We start from the raw sequence: 20,709 nt of genomic DNA, 5'->3' as shown, positions 1-20,709 counted from the left end.
ATCTTTAAATTTCAAATTATTATGAATGAAGACTTTAAAATTTATATTTCGTATTGATTATTTGATCATGTTTAAAATTTCAATTTTATATCTAAATTATTATTGATGATTCATGTTAAATCTTTATATTTCATTTGAATTATTACTATCACTCGTGTTTAATGTTTATATTTCATATCAATCATTGTAATGACTCATGTTTAATATTTATATTTCATATGAATTTTAAATGATGACCCATGTTTAAAATTTATACTTTGTGTAAATTATTATTGATAAATCATGTTTAATCTTTACATTTCAAAGAAATAATTATTGATGGCTTATATGTAATATACGTTTCATATTTACTATTAATGCTATCTGGTGTTTTATCTTAATATTTCCTATTAATTATTATTAATTACTCATATTAAATCTCATATTTCATATTGATTTTTGTTGATGACTCATGATTAATTTTTACATTTAGTATAAAATATTATTGATGACTCATGTTCAGTATTTATGTTTCATACCAATTGTTATTGATGACTCATGTTTAATCTTTATATTTCATGTTAATTATTAATGATGACTCCTGTTTAATATTTATGTTTCATATTAATTATTAATGATGACTCATGTTTGATCTTTATATTTCATATTAATAATTATTAATGACTTATGTTTAATTTTTACATTTCATATTAATTATTAATGATGATTCATGTTGAATCTTTATATTTCATATTAATTAATATCCATGAATCATGTTTATTGTTTATATTCCATTTTAATGATAATTCATGTATAATCAGGGTTAGATGAGATTTTTGAAATACCTGAGAGTTGATTAAAGGGTGAGAAACGAGATAATATCTAAAGAATCAAAAACAGGATGAGAAAATGAAATTGTTTCTTTTTAGCTCTGAACTGTATTTCTTGAGTGGGTGTGGCTTCTGCTCATTTTACCAAAAGTCACGCCATCCTAGAGCAGATTTTACTGCCTCATTTTTCATGAGTTTGAAGCTTAAATTCATAAACGTTTTTGTATGTTATGACTGAAATTTGCTTTGTTGGTTCAGAACACACCAGCCTGTCCTACAACAACCCCAAAATACAGAATTTTCCTTTTCACTGTACATGAAATTTAAACATGAGCTTTACATCTATCTATCTATCTATCTATCTATCTATCTATCTATCTTATTGACCTCTTATCTGCTTGTGTTTGTACAGCATGTTATCAACTTCATAACATATGCATGTGTCAGGACTGTTCACCATCAGACCACACGAGGTCAGTATTTCCACAGTAATGTCTGATCAGCACTGCTCATTAAACCTACAGATCAATATTAACAATAACATTTGAACATCAAGCAGAGTTGATTTTATCAAATGATGTTGTAATCTACTATAATAATCTGATATTTAATCCTCTGTCTCTTTTTATTGAATCAAAATAACCATTAATGTAAATAAGAGAAGAGAAAAATCAAATAAATAAATATCATAAAGAGCAGAGGGAGCAGGATTACACCGAGATATAATCCTGTGTTTGAGACCTCCCCCCCCCCTCCCTCTCTACCTCTCTCTTGAGAGAAGAGGAGAAAGAAGGAGAGAGAGAGGATGGGAGAGGGGGGGCTGTGAAGGGGAGGAGCGTAGCAGTGAGCGGGGTCGATTCAGTGTGCGTGGATCCTCAAAGGAGACAATCACTGATGAAAAGAGGAGGATGAGATCTGCCCCATGATCGGATATTTTTGGTGTTTGTCGGTGTGACTCGGTCTCTGCTAAATGTGGATCTGGATTCCGGGCTCGATTACTGGAATGACCTGATTGTTTAATTCTGCTGATGATGGTTCGCCTCAAAGGCTGTCCTTTCTGGAGCTGATCTCTAATTCAAAGCCCGCCGTCATGGATCCTCAGCACGTCGCCATCCTCAAACTTTTCACGGCTCTGTCTCTGCGTGAGTAAGGCTGGTCGATTACACTAATGATTTTCTGATGGGTTGAAAATGGTCATGTTTATAGTAATGGGTCATGTTTATAGTGATGATCATGTTTATAGTGATAATCTTGTTTATAGCGATGATCATGTTTATTTTGATGATCATGTTTATAGTGATGATCATGTTTATAGTGATGGATCATGTTTATAGTTATTGATCATGTTTATGGTAGCCTAATGATCATGTTTTTGAGATGATCATGTTTATAGTGATGGATCATGTTTATAGTAGCCTAATGATCATGTTTTTGAGATGATCATATTTTTAGTGATGGATTATGTTATTAACGCCGATCATGTTTATAGTGATGGATCATGTTTATAGTGATGGATCATGTTTATAGTAGCTTAATCATGTTTTCGAGATTATCATGTTTAGAGTGATGATCATGTTAACATTGATGGATCATGTTTATAGAGATGATCATGTTTATAGTGATGATCATGTTTTTAGTGATGATCATGTTTAAAGTAATGATCATGTTTGTTACGGTGGCCCTGAAGTACGGTGGCCCTGAAGGCCAATACGAAATAAATATTTCAAAAGCGCAAAATATATTTGATAAAACACAAAAACATTTCACAATACACAAAAACATTTCACCGATCGCAAAATACATTTCACAATACACAAAAACATTTCACAATACACAAACATTTCACCGATCGCAAAATACATTTCACAATACACAAAAACATTTCACAATACACAAAAACATTTCACAATACACAAAAACATTTCACAATACGAAAAAAACATTTCACAATACACAAAAACATTTCACAATACACAAAAACATTTCACCGATCGCAAAATACATTTCACGAAACCGGAAAGGGTAGGACCATGGTACTTGTTTGTGATTGGCTAAACCCAAGTCTGTCCGGCATCAGTCATTTATCATTTCCTGTTTACACTTCTTACCGCAATAGCTGAGACAACGCGAAATTACAAGTGTCTACCGGCATGGAAGAGGAACTTGAGTTGATAGCGGAATACTTCAACAAGGGAAATACATATAGTGTGATTCTTGATATGCTCTCCTCGTATCATGACATACACATTTCAACTGGAACCCTAAAATCACGCTTAAAGTGTCGTGCCAAAAGAAGTACCCCCGGTAGGACTTGTATCCCCCTGCCGCCTTTGCCGAAGGAGCTGACTATCGACTATCAGGCGTAGATTTCACCTCAGTGAATAAAAATGAAAATAAAAGAATGTATAAAGCAGAAGATTAGTTTTGATCATCTGTTTTATTCATCATTATCGTGTTTTTGTCGGTAATATCTTTTAAAATAAGATCAGGGTGCATAAATGGTGTACTACTGCCTTGTCTTTGGTTTAATGTAAATTACAAATGATTTTAGGTCTCATTTTAGCCTTGCCAGGATTTGTACCCCCCATCCACAAGGAAGAGGTGGGGTCCCCTGCCTCAATAGACTTTTTGGGCAGGGGGGATACAAGTCCTACCGGGGGTACTTCTTTTGGCACGACACTTTAAGCGCGATTTTAGGGTTCCAGTTGAAATGTGTATGTCATGATACGAGGATAGCATATCAGAATCACACTATATGTATTCCCCTTGTTGAAGTATTCCGCTATCAACTCAAGTTCCTCTTCCATGCCGGTAGACACTTGTAATTTCGCGTTGTCTCAGCTATTGCGGTAGGAAGTGTAAACAGGAAATGATAAATGACTGATGCCGGACAGACTTGGGTTTAGCCAATCACAAACAAGTACCATGGTCCTACCCTTTCCAGTTTCGTGAAATGTATTTTGCGATCGGTGAAATGTTTTTGTGTTTTGTGAAATGTTTGTGTATCGTGAAATGTATTTTGTGTATTGTGAAATGTTTTTGTGTATTGTGAAATGTTTTTGTGTATTGTGAAATGTTTTTGTGTATTCTGAAATATATTTTGCGCTTTTGAAATATTTATTTCATATTGGCCTTCAGGGCCACCGTATTGTTTGTAGTGATGATCATGTTTACAGTGATGATCATGTTTATAGTGATGATCATGTTTAAAGTAATGATCATGTTTATAGCGATGATCATGTTTATAGTGATGATCATGTTTTTAGAGATGATCATGTTTATAGTGATGATAATGTTTATAGTGATGATCATGTTTAAAGTAATGATCATGTTTATAGTGATGATCAAGTTTATTGTGATGTTCATGTTTATAGTGATGATCATGTTTGTAGTGATGGATCATGTTTATAGTAATGATAATGTTTTTTTTAGTGATGATAATGTTTATAGTTATGATCATTTTTATAGTGATAGATCATGTTTATAGTGATGATAATGTTTATAGTGGTGATAATGTTTATAGTGATGATCATGTTTATTGTGATGTTCATGTTTATAGTGATGATCATGTTTGTAGTGATGGATCATGTTTATAGTAATGATAATGTTTTTTTTAGTGATGATAATGTTTATAGTTATGATCATTTTTATAGTGATGGATCATGTGTGTAGTGATGATCATGTTTAAAGTATGATCATGTTTGTAGTGATGATCATGTTTAAAGTAATGTTCATGTTTATAGTGATGATCATGTTTGTAGTGATGGATCATGTTTATAGTGATGATAATGTTTTTTTTCAGTGATGATAATGTTTATAGTTATGATCATTTTTATAGTGATAGATCATGTTTATAGTGATGATAAAGTTTTCTAGTGGTGATAATGTTTATAGTGATGATAATGTTTATAGTGATGATTATTTTTATAGTGATAGATCATGTTTATAGTGATGATAATGTTTTCTAGTGGTGATAATGTTTATAGTGATGATAATGTTTATAGTGATGATTATTTTTATAGTGATAGATCATGTTTATAGTGATGATAATGTTTTCTAGTGGTGATAATGTTTATAGTGATGATCACTTTTATAGTGATGATCACTTTTACAGTGATAGATCATGTTTATAGTGATGATAATGTTTTCTAGTGGTGATAATGTTTATAGTGATGATCACTTTTATAGTGATAGATCATGTTTATAGTGATGATAATGTTTATAGTGATGATAATGTTTATAGTGATGATTATTTTTATAGTGATAGATCATGTTTATAGTGATGATAATGTTTTCTAGTGGTGATAATGTTTATAGTGATGATAATGTTTATAGTGATGATCACTTTTACAGTGATAGATCATGTTTATAGTGATGATAATGTTTTCTAGTGTTAAAAAAAAATCAGGGGTGCACAGATTGCAATTTTCTGACCGATCACCGACCTTTAAAAAGCCTTACCTGCTGATTCCAATTTTGGCCAATACCTTTTTATTTTATAACTGACAGCATACACCTTCAATGTTCCAATCTTATTTTATTGAATAACATTGAACAATACCTGTGAAACAATACAAACTTGTTGTTTTAACTGCACATGATGTAGTTCTCTCAAATATAAATGAAAAGTTTAAAGCATTGCTGTCCAAACTGCTAAATTATATCAGTTCCTTTAGTCTTTCATTTCTCACATTTTAGTAGGTAGAGGCATACGAAACGATCTTATCCACCAATCTTATTTACAAGGATCGGCCAATCGCCAAACTCCTACAATTAAGAAAATCGGCGCCGATACCGATTTTGGCCGATCGATCGGTGCACCCCTAATAATAATAATTTTTTCTAGTGATGATCATGTTTATAATGTTGATCATGTTTATACTGATGTGTAGTTGTTTGACTCCGTCACTCATTTTGACTCCTTCACTCATTTTGACTCCTTTACTCATTTTGATTCGTTCACTTATTTTGACTCCTTTACTCATATTGTCTTTTCACTCAATTTTCTCTTTAACTCGTTTAAATTAATTCACTCATTTTGACTCCTTAACTCATTTTGAGTCTTTCACTTATTTTTACTACTTTACTCATTATGAGACTTTCACTCATTATGGTTCCTTTACTCATTTTAACCACTTCCACTCATTTGAACTCTTTCACTCACTTTGACTCTTTCACTCATTTTGACCTCTTTACTAATTTTGATTCGTTCACTCATTTTCACTCCTTAACTTATATTGTCTTTTCACTCAATTGACTCCTTTACTCATTTTAACTCTTTCACTCATTTTGACTCCTTAACTTATTTTGAGTCCTTCACTTATTTTGACTCCTTTAATCATTTTGACCCCTTTACTCATTTTGACTCTTTCACTCATTTTGACTCCTTAACTTATTTTGAGTCCTTCACTTATTTTGACTCCTTTAATCATTTTGACCCCTTTACTCATTTTGACTCTTCCACTCTTTTTGACTCTTTCATTCATTTTGATTCTTTCACTCATTTTCTCCTTTACTTATTTTGGCTCCTTTCACTCATTTTGACTCCATTACTCATTTGGACTACTTTGCTCATATAGAATCTTTCACACTTTATGACTCTGTCACTCGTTTTGACTCCTTCACTCATTTAATCTCTTTTCTCATTTTGAGTCTTTCATTCATTTTGGTTCCTTAACTCATTTTGATTCTATAACTCATTTTCACTCTTTTACTCATTTTGACTTTTTCACTCATTTCAACGCTTTGTCTAGTTTGGTTTGTTCCAGTCCACTTTTGATCAGTCTGGTTTGGTTCCATTTAATTTGGTCCAGTCCGGTTTGGTCCAGTCTGATTTTGCTCAGTCCAGTTTGGTCCAGTCCGGTTTGTTCCAGTCCAGGCTGGCTCAGTCTGGTTTGGTTCAATCCAGTTTGGTCTAGTCGGGTCTCGTTCAATCCAGAGTTGGTCCAGTCCTGTTCAGTTCAGTTCAGTTTGGCTCAGTCCAGTGTGATCCACTCAAGTTTGGTCTAGTCTGGTTTGGTTCAGTCCATTTTGGTTCACTTCAGATTGGTTCGGTCCAGTTTGGTTCAGTCCGGTTTGACCCAGTCAGGTTTGGTTCCATGCAGTTTGGTTCAGTCTAGGCTGGTTCAGTCTGCTTTGTTTCAGTCCAGTTTGGCTCAGTCCAATTTGATTCAGTTCAGTTTGGTACAGTCCAGTTTGGTCCATTCTTGTTTGGTTCAGTCTGGTTTGATTCTGTCCATTTTGGTTTAATCCAGTTTGGTCCAGTCCAGTTTGGTTCAGTCCAGGTTGGTTCAGTCTGTTTTGTTTCAGTTCAGTTTGGTTCAGCCCAGTTTGGTTTAGTCCTGATTTAGCATTAGAATCTGATCTTACCCTTACTCCTCAGCTGATGTCCGTCCAGTCTCTCTCGCTTCTCTCTGTTTAGAAATCCAGATCATTTGGTTCAGCCCAGTAGAGCTGGTTGCTTTAAATTTGGTACCAATTTGTCTTTTTGATGTGAATTTAATAAGGACACAGGATGGAGGGAAGGAAATTGGCACTCAAACAGTAGCTGGTTACAGTGGCACACAGTAAAGAGCCGTTTAGTAGAACAATTAAAACATGTTTGAATATTTTTTCTTTTTTTTCAGTCAGTGTGTCTATGATCAGAGGACTCACAGGTGAGTAATCAATCATTTACTGATCAATCAGTCAGCACATTAATCAGAGTTAATCAATATGATCAAAGCAGTTATTGATTATTTTCAGCAGCTGGTGTAACCATGGAAACTCCGTCACCTCCTCACATGTGGTGTAATGAGTCTCGTCTTCAGCGGGAGGTGGAGGTCTGTGGAGTCTACTTCAGGAAAGATATGGACCAGGTGGACCCTCGAAACTGGTGCAACCTGACCCACTTCATCAGGTAAGACCACTTTATTAGGAGCACTATTCTGACCCTGTTCATCAGATAAGACCACTAAATCCCTGAACAAACATTAATACTAAGGCCCCTTAGTCCACACAGAGTCGGATTCAGGAGTATATGCAAAAGCTTTTTTGTTGTATCGGCGTTTCATCCACATGGAAATGGCATTTTGGGCGACTGTAAATGATACTTTCTAAAAATGGGTCCCAGAGTGCACAAATCCGTAAACGACTACCGTCTCGTTTCCATGTGGACGGCCAACCGCATCTTTCTTTAAACGATTATGTCACACATAGCGTAGCTCTCTTAAGACGCCTGCGTGGGTCCGGCCAAAACAACAATGGTGGATTACAGGGTTGTGTTCGTGCTGCAGAAGCTACTGAGCTTATTATGGCTTTTACAGCAAAATCTGATGCTCCTTTACCACCACCAAGAAATGCATACACCAGATGTTCTTAAATCCAACGTGGAGAACAACCAGAAGGGCAACTAGAAGAAAGTTTATGTCAGTTTTCTGTGATCTTCTTCTCTCTTTGGTGCATTTCTGTGGCAGCGTTACAGTGCAACTTACAGGCTTGGCATATGCACTACAGCATTTTCAGTCGTTTTCAGTGGTTCCGTGCTTATGCCGATATTTCCTGAAACGATCCCATCTTTATGGAAAACTTTTTCAAAACAAAATGGCAATATATCATTTTTGTCTCCATGTGGACAGGGCCTAAAGCTGTGTTTCCATCAAGTGGTCCAGTTTGATTGAGTACGGTTTGGTATGTTTTCAGTACGCTAAATACCAAAATTGTTTTCGTTTCCACAGATACCTGTACCCTCACTTGGTGGGCGGGCTGTAAAAGCACACATGTGAAGTCACATGCAGCTTGAGTCTACCACTCCAGCCACAAGTTGTAGAAAGGATAAGTAACAGAAGTCAGTGGGGAAGAAGCATTAAACAGCTGTATTTTAGCTGAAAAATAACTACATCTTAATCATGTTAACCAGGTTCAGTGCAAATCCTCAGCTGTTGGAATACGTGTACAGAAATGTTTTGAGTTGTAACGGTACGTTAATACGTGAATATATCTAGTCTATAACAGTTTCTATGACATAACATCAAAGCTTAGAGTTGTACCATGAGAATTCGCCACATTAAAATTAAACTAAAGGTTTAGTTGGTGTTAAAATCAAACAAGATTAAGTCAGAAATCCTGGGTGTGCTGATCTAGGCTGCAGCCTGAACTTTTCAAGAACATTCAACAACCACAGAGTGATGTTTTCACAGGTTACGTAAGTAAGAAGGAGATGAATAACGAGTTACAATACCAAGAATCAACTGATCTAAAACTTCATATTCACAGAACACCCACATTAATTTAGCTTCACATCCAGCAATAGAACAGGCTGATGTGTGCCTTATATGATCATGAGGCTGTCAATGCTGTGGGGTCAGAAAACCGCACACATGCTGAATTGAAGAAGAAATGGTCCGACATCAAGGTGGATGTGAAGCAGAGAACAGCAGCCCACCGGCAAAGTTTGGCCAAATCAGGCGGGGGGACAGGAGAAGAGGGGCTCAACCCGTTTGAACAGAGAGTCGCCGCAAAGCAGACAAAGTAAACTGGATTTACAGTTTCCAATTGTTAATTTTATACACTACTTACATGGATCACACACTATTGTTGCAAATTAATGCTGAAGTGCGCCAGGGAAAAGGTGAGGCTGATTAAGACATTTCACACTTTACGCATGGATTTCAGACTTCATGCATGGGGTTATTTAAAATGAGTATTTTGCACACAGACACAATCAGGGGCTTGTTGGAAAGATCTGAAGCTGTACTTTAACAAAAAACATAAAGTCACTAACTTTAACCACTGACTAGTAATGATGCTGTGAAGACGGGATAGTATTTAGGGGTGCACATGCTCAATGCGCATCAGGGGGATTAATATTAGGACAATTAAACAAATAAATGCACTCACCTAGAAGCCCCCCCATCGCACACAGTGCCAGCTTGTAGTCTGTTCCCAACCATGAAGTTATTCAGAATGTATGAATCGTGCGTTGAACCAGGCTACCTCGCCACAATGTTGATTAATTGCATTTGCGCATTACATATGATCTGTACATTGATCAAATGAAAAATTTTTGTGTTGACATATACTAATTCATCATTTGATGGCGCTTTTCTAGCAATGTGTGTGCAGTCGATAGCTCTGATTACATTATGAAAACCGGCTCTCGCTGCAAATTGCACTTTAATGTTGACCTGTTCAGCTGCATTGTATGGGAATTTGATATAGGCTACCTGGCGGACGTACGGATAATTTCGTCCCACACAGCTGGCATGGCTTGGTTCAGGGTTGACTGGCAAAGTGCCGATCAGTTGGCCAGGTCCCTCTGGAATGCCCCAGTTGCTAGGAACTCCAGTGTGGTCAGCACCTGTATGGATACAGGCAGTGCATGGCTTCTCGCTGTGTCGCGCTCTGCGCACAGTACCAGGAGGATTACCCTCGGGAACCTAAAGTGGCTGATGAGCCAGTTGTCATCATGCGCCAGTAAATCCTCTCTGTCTCTAAACACACACTCTCTTCGTATTGCACCATTTACAATGTCTTCTAATACTGCTAAAGCCATTGTTGTTAACGGTATTTATTTTTACCACTTAGCATGCTTTTACATCCACTTGTGTAATTGCAGACACGTGTGTGTTAATTGTTCATCAGTGTTACTTGTTCATGTGTCTCTGATGTGCACATCACATTTTTCTATTATAACAGATTCCCAGCATCACCTCTAAGTGTCGCCAAAGGATCCACAGCTGTAGAAACGTGCGTACGCCAGCCATGAAATTGGCGTGAGGCACCGCATATTTCCATGGTCATTTCACTCTTGATACATCGGAACTTTGCCATGAAAAAGAACGTACGTCACATTTTTGTGCGTACGCACCCTTTGTACATGAGGCCCAGGAAACTTGATTTGTAGCCAGATCGCAGTATCTACAGGATTTCTGTGTTTTGCACTCTGGAGCGGAGCAGTTGTGTCTCACACTGGCGTGACGTCAATACAACCCCCTATTGTTGAGTGTGTAGCTCTGCCTTTTTGGGATGGATAGGTAAGATTGGTACCCCAAAAAATGGAACAGTACGGGTCATTTTTTTGGGACCTTTTCCAACTTTTGCTCTATGGAAACGCAAAAAAATGTGCTGCACTGAACTGAACCAGACCGCTCGGTGGAAATGACCTATAACAAACATTCGAGCTCTTAAAACTTCCTCATAACAATACATTATTATACAACATTATTTAACGATATAATGGACTAGAATGTATCGTAACAAATGGTGTTACATTATTTTGGATCATTATATTCTATTTTGTTTTATTATAAAATGCTATTACATTAAAGGTTATATCAAACTATATTATACCATATTTTATTGTTTATTACATTAAAAAGTATATTATATTATAGTTTATAATTTAGTATTATAACATACACACTTTCATATTCTAAAATATTGTATAATTATATACAGAAGCTCTAAGACTTTAGATTGTTTTATCGTTTTTCCTTAATGATGCAAATTGCTGCAAGCTGTCAAGCCCTGGCATCATAGTCAACTCATTAAATAAATTTAAAATGATCTTTCAGTGATTGCACTGTAAAAGTATTTTTTTCTTCCTCTGAATGCTCTCCATCATGACTCCTCCTCCTGCTGTTAAAGGTCAGAGGTCACAGAAAGAATTAGGTCAAAGCTGGATAAACACTCAGAAGGTCAGTCAGTGTCGCCTGAAGATATCCAGCTGCTGCTGCACCATACACAACAGACACACACAATACAAAATACACATTTACAACACACAATACACAATGCATACAAAATACACAGTAACTACACACAATACACAATGAAAACAAAATACACGCAAACTACACACACAATAAACAACAAATAAAAAATACACACTAACTACACACACAATAAACAATAAAAAATACACACTACACACACAATAAACAATAAATCCAAAATTCACGCTAACTACACACACAATAAAGAATAAGTACAAAATACACACTAACTACACACAATGCACAGGTATTTGTTATGGTGACAATCTCAGATTGTTCTTTGTTGTTTGTTTGTTTGTTTGTTTTTTACTTTTTAAGTTATTTATATTTTCACTTTTATACATGTTCAAAAAAAAATAATAAAGATAAAAGAAATACAAAATACATGCTGACTACACACACAATACAGATACAAAATTCACACATACCACACAAAGTACACAGTAAATACAAAATTCACACTAACAACACACACCATAAACAATAAATAGAAAATAAACACTAGCTTTACACAATACACAATAAATACAAAAGACACACTAACTACACACATAGTACACATAATACAAGAGACACAATAACTACACATAAATAATAATAATAAAGGTTAAATGAATAAATAATAAAATAAACACACAAAGTTCACAATGAATACAAGACACACTAACTACACACAATGAATACAAAAGACACACTACACACATTGTAGACAGAAATACAAAAGACACACTAACTTCACACATAGTTCACATAATACAAAAGACACACTAACTACACACACAAAACAAAAAAGATACCATTCATACACATTTACACAACACTGATGAAGCAGTGGGAACAGACTGGGGGTTGGGGCTAGGCTAGGGCTGAGAGTCTGAACATGGACAGGAAGCCCCTGTCCACAGTTAGTGGCTGTCCTATTTTTCCTGTCCTAAAAGCTAGTCCCTGTCCTTAACAGAAGTTCCTGTCTTAACAGTTCCTGTCCCAACAGGAGGTTCCTATTCTAACAGTCCCTGTCCTATATTAATCCCCCCTCTCTCTCTCCTCCACAGTGAGTACGACGTCTTCACTCGCTGCACTGAAGAAAAGTCTGAAGGCACCCAGTGTTTTTGGCCTAACCCTCTGGTAGAGAGCTTCATCATCCGCATACATAAACAGTTCTTCTCTAACTGTACTGACCCCCCTCCGGACTGGGTGGACCCTCCAGATGAGATGCTCACTGTGCTCATCCTCATCCCAGTCTTTCTCACGCTGGCCATGATCGCCATCGTGGTGTGGTGCAGTAAGAGGAGCGACCTGTTAGCTTAGCATCAGAGGACAGCACTGTAAAACAAGTGTGTTGGATTCTGACTGGAGCCAAAGGAAAGAACAGTCCTGCCAAAGAACTCTGACCTCTGATTAATCAGTAATCAATTATCTTTTGTCAATGATCCAACCATGCTGCTCTCATTCAGGTTGACTCTGCTGGTGTGTCAAAATGATACTTTACTCTGAGTATAGACCAACCAATAGAAACAAATAAAGGATTGACCAACCAATAGACACAGGTAGAGGATGGTACAACCATAAGAAACAGGTAGAAAACTGACCAAGCAATAGGAAGAGGCAGACCATAGCACAACCAATACAAACAGGGAAAGGATAGACCAACCAGAAGAAACAGGTAAAGTACTGACCAAACAATAGAAACAAGTAGAGGATCAGCCAACCAATGGAAACAGGTAGATGATAGCACATCCAATAGAAACAGGTAGAGGATGTATCAACCAATAGAAACAGGTAGAGGATGAACCAGCCAATAGAAACAGGTAAAGTATTGACCAAACAATAGAAACAGGTAGAGGATGAACCAGCCGATAGAAACAAGTAGAGGATGAACCAACCAATAGAAACAGGTAGAGGATGAACCAGCCAGTAGAAACAGGTAAAGTATTGACCAAACAATAGAAACAGGTAAAGGATAGACCAACCAATAGAAACTGGTTGAGGATGAACCAGCCAATAAAGACAGGTAGAGGATGAACCAATCAGGTTAGCTCTGTCTATGGTTGCTGTGCTGTTCTCTTTTGATCTCACTTAAACAGGGCATACACTGTGCGATTTCAAGTCAACCATACGACAGTAGAGGCAGAATGTCAACTCATACTGTGCGACTGAGTTGCTTACGACGCACGCCTATCATGCACAATTTATGTGCTAAAACTGAGTCACGAGTGAAGTCGAGATGGACTGTTTCAGAAATCCGTGGAGTTTCCTTTTTGAAAAGTCTCAAACCCTGGGGGGGAAGTGTTTCCAGTCATACCTCCCCCCCGCTTTCTCTCTCTATCCCACACACAAACAGCATCACCTCTGTGTCAGCTGCAGGTCCGTGGGTAGGAATATTTCCTGCTTGTTTATTTCCTTTATCATAGCATGACTGTGAGGGCATTAGAAAGTCATTCCATCTGTTGTCATGGTAATTTAGAACGTTGTCTGACAGTTTACCAAGGAAAAATCCCCGAACTTGTTTATTCTGCTTGTGTTTCTGCTCTGACTGTGGATTGTCTGGAGTCATACCACCAAAATATCAAACATGTCAGAAATCCATCCAACCAGTTGGGAGCACCTCGTCGAGCCGTGGACGGCTGTCGTACCCCCCTGTACAAAGCACGACAAACGACGCCCGATCCGACTGAAAGTTGTCAAAATCCGTGGCTGGATTGGACGAAAATCACACAGTGAATGCCCAGCCTTAGAGAGTCCCAACATTCTGTCACATACACACATATCATCTCAGTCGACTTCCAAGCCCTATAAGTCAAACTCAGTTCCTCCTTCAGAATACATTTTGGCTTTAAAAAAGTAGACACATTTTTCAGCAGTTTATGCTGGATTCACTTTTTTTTTGCTACATATTGTTTTACATACTGTTTAAGTTTGATAGTGATTTTTGGATCTCAGACCTTTACCATGTGTGCCTGATAGAACGTCTCGTACTGCAGATTAAATCAGTTTGACAAACAGAAGTTACCTGAATGAGAGGAGAATGGATTGTAGATCCAGCAGACATCTAGAGCAGAAAACCAGGTTTGATTGGAAGTATTAAAGACTAGTCAAGAGGTCATGATCTCTTAACTGCTGACACAACCTCTTCTCTGACAGCCCCAGAAATCTAAGAACTAGATTCAAACTATCAGGTTTTCTTTTGGAGGATACTAACTGTCCCGTTGTCCTTGTTTGGAGTGTTCTAACTAAACTAAGCTAAGCTAATTGTCAGAGACTTGGAGGATAAAGTCATCAGTGATTTGGTAACTGGACCAGAAGGATAAAGATGAAATCTCTGAGCTGGATGACTCGGAGTATTGATTTTTAGTCCTGTTATCTGAGGATGAACCGATGCTGAAAGCCAAAAGTCTGTGAACCCTGTGATTCAGAAGGTCAGCCGCAAAGGACTTGCCTAATTAGACTCAAAGGACTTGACTGTTAAGTCTACAGACTGAAAAGGTTTCTGTTTAACTGTAAAGGACTCATCAGTTTGAGCTCAAAGGACTTGTCTGGGCAACAGTCTGTCTGACTTGGAACTAAACAAACTCAGACTGGTCCGTGATGGTATTTCAATCGTTTAATGGTTGTAGTTTTAGAGGGCGGTTGTGTGAACCAAAGACTGGATCATAAATGAGCACACAGAAGCTCTAAGTTGTAATTATTCATGTTCACGCTGCTCTCTCTCTACACGTCTGTTTGTAAACGTCCTCTAATCTCCACCTCAGCACGCTGCAGCTCAATGATTTTACTTCAAACTGTGACCCTCTGTCTGTGAAACACTCAAAATTCCTCCATTAAATCTCTGAAATGTCTCTTTTGTTCTCCTTCATGAACAAACAAACTTCATCTGTTTGGGATTCAGGCTAGTGTCTCATAAGGGCCCCAAAGTCCAGTCCATCTAAGAGTAGACCCAACTCTGGTTGGTCAGGTGGTCTTTAGTCAGGTCTACTCGAGCACGGTCCAAAGAGAACACAACCGTGCTTGAGTACAACCCTTTTCAGGAAGGTTGGGTATCATTTGTTTGTTTTTTCAGATACTGGAGCTAAATGGTCTTTGCGCCTAGACACTGCCTTTTATTTGGAGTGGTAGGGGGTCTTGTTTGGTTGGTGGGGTACCAAAGCATTAATATCTGTTTTATTTATATCTGGTAGGTATGGGATTTGTTGGTATCAGTACCATGGTGGTGCTCTACTCATCAGTTAAGAGGCTTGTAAAGGTGATTTTTAAGATTCTATGGTCTCACATAACACAGAGAGATTAATTTTCAAACACTCTTAATGAATATAGATCAATAATTATCTGTTCATCTGTACTAAGTCCCAAACAGGTCAGCAATAAGTTTTCATTTGGTCATGTCTGTTTAAGACGATGAAGCCCCTAGTGATGCATCACTCTGGGGACTATGGGTTCCTGACAGCTGATGGTTACCTAAGATCACCTTAATAAGGTAGGGTTAGGGTTAACAGAACAAATATACAGATGTCAGATATTTAAACTATTAATGAAACTGGGCAGAGGCAGACTTTTTCAGTAGGCAAAGGTAGGCAGTCGCCTAGGGACCCCATGAACGCATAATTAACTTAACCCTTTCTCCTGCACCAGCATGTATTCTGGCCATTTGAAATTGATGAGGTGAACACCAGCCACCTTGCCTGTGTTCACCTTGGACCCCAAAATGACTTAATCCACCACTGATACTGGGTCTGACCCCTGAAGGACTCCACTCAAGGCTCAGTCCCAGTTTAAATTTTTACTCTTACAGCCCCTCTGCCCTGCTAAAACTGAGTTACAGGTGTCTTGGTGTAATCTAACCCTGTGAAATGTGATGACCCTTCTAGTTCCTGACAGTCATTTGTAGTTGACAACATTTATAGAAACAGACGGGACAGTGGTGGACATTTCTTCTACCAGGGATGCTTAAATTCATTTTCTACATCAAAATGGCCATATGGCATTAAAATAACAAAAAAAAAAAAAACAGCTGAAGTCATGTATGAATTATAAAGTGCTAATAATCATAATCCTTTCTGTTTTGTAACTAGTGGATCGAGATCTAGAATTGATTCTGTTTAAATGCCTGAAACAATAACATTTGAGCTACTTCCTGTAAAGACAATCAGACAATGATTCTGCCCTTTGATTGGACGACTGCTTCAATGTAAACACAGAAAACTGAACTATTTTTTTATTTGGAGGAAACAAACACAGAGAGAAGATATCAGCTGAAGGACTCCTCGCCCTGCAGCTTCAGTCCAGCAGGAAGGAAACGTCAAGCTTTCCCACAACACAGAAGAATGCAGGGAAGTGGGTGGAGCCTGGAAGAGTGAACACCGAGCGCTCACCCAGGGGTGACGGGAGGGCTCGAACAAGCACTCCGAATTACTTCTAAGGTTGATGGTCAGTACTCTTGTAAAGAGACATTAGAAAAATAAAAGCAGGTCTAAACCTTAAAAACATCCAATTAATTATAATCACAAAGAAGGACAGAGACCACATCTCTGAGGACTACAGCAGGAGAAAGCTGTGGGGAACCACAAGGGTCAACGAAGGCCCTAGTAATGGTGGATCACTTTGGGGGCTATGGGTTCCTGACAGCTGATGGTTACCTAAGGGTCCAAGAACAAGGAATAGACATGGACAGAAAGGTATTTAGAAAACACACCTGATTCAGCATTAACGGGGCCCACACTGAGGTTAGAGGTCATCTCGTGTGTCTTAACTAGGCCTGTACTGAGGTTAGAACCATCTTATTCAGCCTTAACAGGGCCTGTACCGAGGTTACAGATCGTCTCATTCGGCCGTTAACAGGGTCCATACTGAGGTTAGAGGTCATCTCATCAGTCTTAACAAAACCTGTACTAAGGTAAGAGGTCATCTCGTGTGTCTTAACTAGGCCTGTACTGAGGTCAGGACCATCTCATTCAGCAGTTAGCATGAAATATGTTACTTTGTTTCATTTGTTTCAGATAAGGATTTTCTTAGTATTAAAGTTTTACTTCTCAAACACATCTCACTGATGTGTACTTTCATATTTTTCTCAGAATTTCTCTAATATTTGGTTTTCTGTAGGAATAATACAACATGGTTCACTGATGTATAGTTTCATATTTTTCTCAGTTTCTCCACTATTTAGTTTTCCAATCAGAGTAATCTAATGTGGCTCACTGATGCATAATTTTATAGTTTCTCTAATATTTCCTGTTTCTCTGAGATTTATCAGTGATTGCGTTGGCTCTGCAGATGCAGCATCTTCCTTCCTCCATGTTCATAACTCTCCTGGAGATGAACGATGAAAGTTTAATGAACATTTTTGAAAAGTGGGTCACAGCTGCAGAGATGCAGTGAGCTGATGATCATCTATTCCTGTCACAGATTTAATCAAGTTTACCATCATATTTACAGCCTGGGGACATTTCTGAAAATCAGACGAAATGTGGATTTATCACCTAACACCACCTTAAATTGTTTCTGTCATATTTACATCCCTCCATCATTTATCCTGGTTTATTGTCCCTCTGTTTTGGATGGAGAACAGTCAGCTGTGATCAACATCAGGAAGTTGTAAATATTCATCAAATGACCCTGAGGGTTGCACTGTAAAACAGAAAACTGTAAATATAAATCTATCCCGTATTTAGGGGGGCAGAGTAATGTAAATATATGACTGTGTTTGATGAGTCAGTGAAACAGAAGAAACAGATCCAGAAGGACAGACACTGGTGGTCATAGGAAAACTGCTGTGATGACAGAGTCTGAGAAATATGAGGGTCAGACTGATGGAGAAGCTTTTGTACGATTTCAGTCAGAATGGCAGGTTTAAAAGGACAGATTTAGTCAAATGAACACCACATTTTAATATTAATCAATATCTGAATAAATAAATATCCTGACAAAATGGAGACATGCTGAGCATGCTAAGAGTTGATCTAGGTGAAAGGTCGTTTGTCCTCTGCCGCCAGGTTTGGATGTTCCCGATAGGTATGATAGTGGACAGACTGATAAACAGAGACATTCTCCAGGCTCGTTCTCTCTACAGACATGTTTGGAGAAATTGTCATGACCACTTCTCAGCAGCGGCGTTCTCACGATAGTGGCAGAAAAACAACAGTAACAAAGAAGAAAGAAAGATGTAGGGGAAAATGGAAGACTGGAAAAGTCTGGTAGTACAGTATATTTAAAAACATAACTGTCATCACAGATGCTGAGTCAGACAAAGATGTTTATAGTTGAATATGTCAGTAGCAGTCCTGCTACTGATCATCAATACTGCATTATAACACCATGACTAAAACAACAACAGGATTTCCCTCTCCCTCTCTCTCACAGAGTCTCTAATAGAGATTGACCTCCTTGGATGTTTTACCCTTCTTTTAATTTTATAAGTCAATCATGGTCAATACAACTTGGCCTTTTTGACCAAAAAAAAAAGAAACGTCTTTAATGTCAAATTAAAAACAGATTTTTACAAAGACATGTCAATTAAATAAAAATTACACAGGGATCAGGTGTAAAAAGCCCTTTTCAAGTCCAGTCACTAATTCTCTATTGGACTGAAGTCTGAGCTTTGACTCAGCCACTCCAGAAGATTCCCCTTGTTGTCTTTAAACCATTTCTGTGTAGCTTTCTCTGTGTGCTTCAGCTCAATGTCTAAGTGAAAAATAAATCTTCTCCCAAGCTGTAGTTCTCTGTCAAACTGAATTAGATTGTTCACCATTTTACCCTCTACTTTTACAAACCTTCTAGTGCTGGCTGAGAAGCATCCCCACAGCATGATGCTGCCATCATCGTGCTTCACAGTGGGGACGGTGTGTTTGTGGTGATGTGCAGTGTTTGGAGTCTTGTCTGATAGCCAAAAAGCACCATTTTGTGCTCATAAGACCAAATACCTGTCTTCCTCTTGACCATGGAGTTTCCACATGCCTTTTGGTGAACTCTAGTCCAGATTTAATCTGAGTTTTCTTCAACAGTGGCTTTCTCTTTGTCACTCTTCCAAACACCTGAGCTCTGACAATCAAACTAACCAAAGCAAAAAATATGATTTTCCAAAGGAGAAACACATCCTAGCTCTACAAGTCTATTTTTTAAATACAGTAGAAATTGGGTGCTATAAAGACTACATTTTACTTCTTGTAACATTTAATGTCTACATTTTTTTGTACCATAACCTAAAGTAGATTCTTTATCTCTGCTATTATTTTTATTATTATAAACTGTACAGTGCTTTGGCAATGAAACTAATGATTCCATGCCAACAAAAGCCATTTGAATTGAATTGAATTAAACTTAACAGAACTGAGTACAACTCACTAACTTTTCTCTAAGATGATAATGAAGTCCTGGTGAAAGGGGCACCTGATTGTACTCTGATCTAGAGGGCCCTAGTGGTCTCTGGACCTGGTTGTGTTAAAGTGTGACTAATTAAAGCTGCAGAGCTATTCAGAGCTGTGACCGAACAATGACCCTGAGGAGACAAAGAGGCTGAATCATTAGAAAGACCAACACTGACAGCCTTTGTATCAAAGTAAACAGACACTAGACAGCAGTTAAACCAAACACTACTACAAAGGTTAAACTAAACACTACTACAGAGAGGTTAAACTAAACACAACTACAGAGAGGTTAAACTAAACACCACTGCAAAGAGGTTAAACTAAACACAACTAATGAGGGGTTGAACTAAACAAAACTACAAAGACGTTAAACTAAACACTACTACAGAGAAGTTAAAATAAACGCTACTACAGAGAGGTTAAACTAAACACTACTACAGAGAGGTTGAACTAAACGCTACTACAGAGGTTAAACTAAACGCTACTACAGAGGTTAAACTAAACGCTACTACAGAGGTTAAGCTAAACACTACTACAAAGGTTAAACTAAACACTACTACAGAGAGGTTGAACTAAACGCTACTACAGAGGTTAAACTAAACGCTACTACAGAGGTTAAACTAAACGCTACTACAGAGGTTAAACTAAACACTACTACAGAGGTTAAACTAAACACTACTACAGAGGTCAAACTTAACACAACTACAGAGGTTAAACTAAACACTACTACAGAGGTTAAACTAAACACTACTACAGAGGTTAAATTAAACACAACTACAAAGGTTAAACTAA

The 20,709-nt window shown here is 37.6% G+C and overlaps 1 protein-coding gene across 6 annotated transcripts; it reads left to right on the top strand.

Annotated features, from left to right (window-relative positions):
* Positions 1-1,667: 1,667 nt before the first annotated feature.
* On the top strand, positions 1,668-15,399 carry LOC121527472 (receptor activity-modifying protein 3-like). Of its 6 annotated transcripts, none has more exons than XM_041814447.1 (4): positions 1,668-1,951; positions 7,440-7,465; positions 7,557-7,707; positions 12,616-15,399. In XM_041814447.1, the coding sequence occupies exons 2-4, from the start codon at positions 7,447-7,449 to the stop codon at positions 12,869-12,871; spliced, it is 426 nt and encodes a 141-aa protein (XP_041670381.1). In that variant the 5' UTR covers positions 1,668-1,951; positions 7,440-7,446; the 3' UTR covers positions 12,872-15,399. The 6 variants fall into 6 exon arrangements, with proteins under 6 accessions (XP_041670381.1, XP_041670380.1, XP_041670383.1 ...); XM_041814446.1 differs by having other exon boundaries at positions 7,554-7,707; XM_041814449.1 differs by having other exon boundaries at positions 7,537-7,707.
* Positions 15,400-20,709: the final 5,310 nt, after the last annotated feature.

Source organism: Cheilinus undulatus, linkage group 19, assembly GCF_018320785.1.
Source record: "Cheilinus undulatus linkage group 19, ASM1832078v1, whole genome shotgun sequence".
Lineage (NCBI taxonomy): Eukaryota > Metazoa > Chordata > Actinopteri > Labriformes > Labridae > Cheilinus > Cheilinus undulatus.
The sequence above is the reverse complement of the archived record's forward strand: the minus strand, read 5'-3'. Positions and strand labels throughout refer to the sequence as shown.

What these genes read in the sequence shown, in the direction of transcription:
- LOC121527472 (XM_041814444.1), top strand. Translation starts at nt 1,900, where the DNA reads ATGGATCCTCAGCACGTCGCCATCCTCAAACTTTTCACGGCTCTGTCT. An exon ending in TTTCACGGCTCTGTCTCTGC is followed by an intron (nt 1,952 to 7,435) that starts GTGAGTAAGGCT and finishes CTTTTTTTTCAG; the next exon opens with TCAGTGTGTCTATGATCAGA. An exon ending in AACCTGACCCACTTCATCAG is followed by an intron (nt 7,708 to 12,615) that starts GTAAGACCACTT and finishes TCTCCTCCACAG; the next exon opens with TGAGTACGACGTCTTCACTC.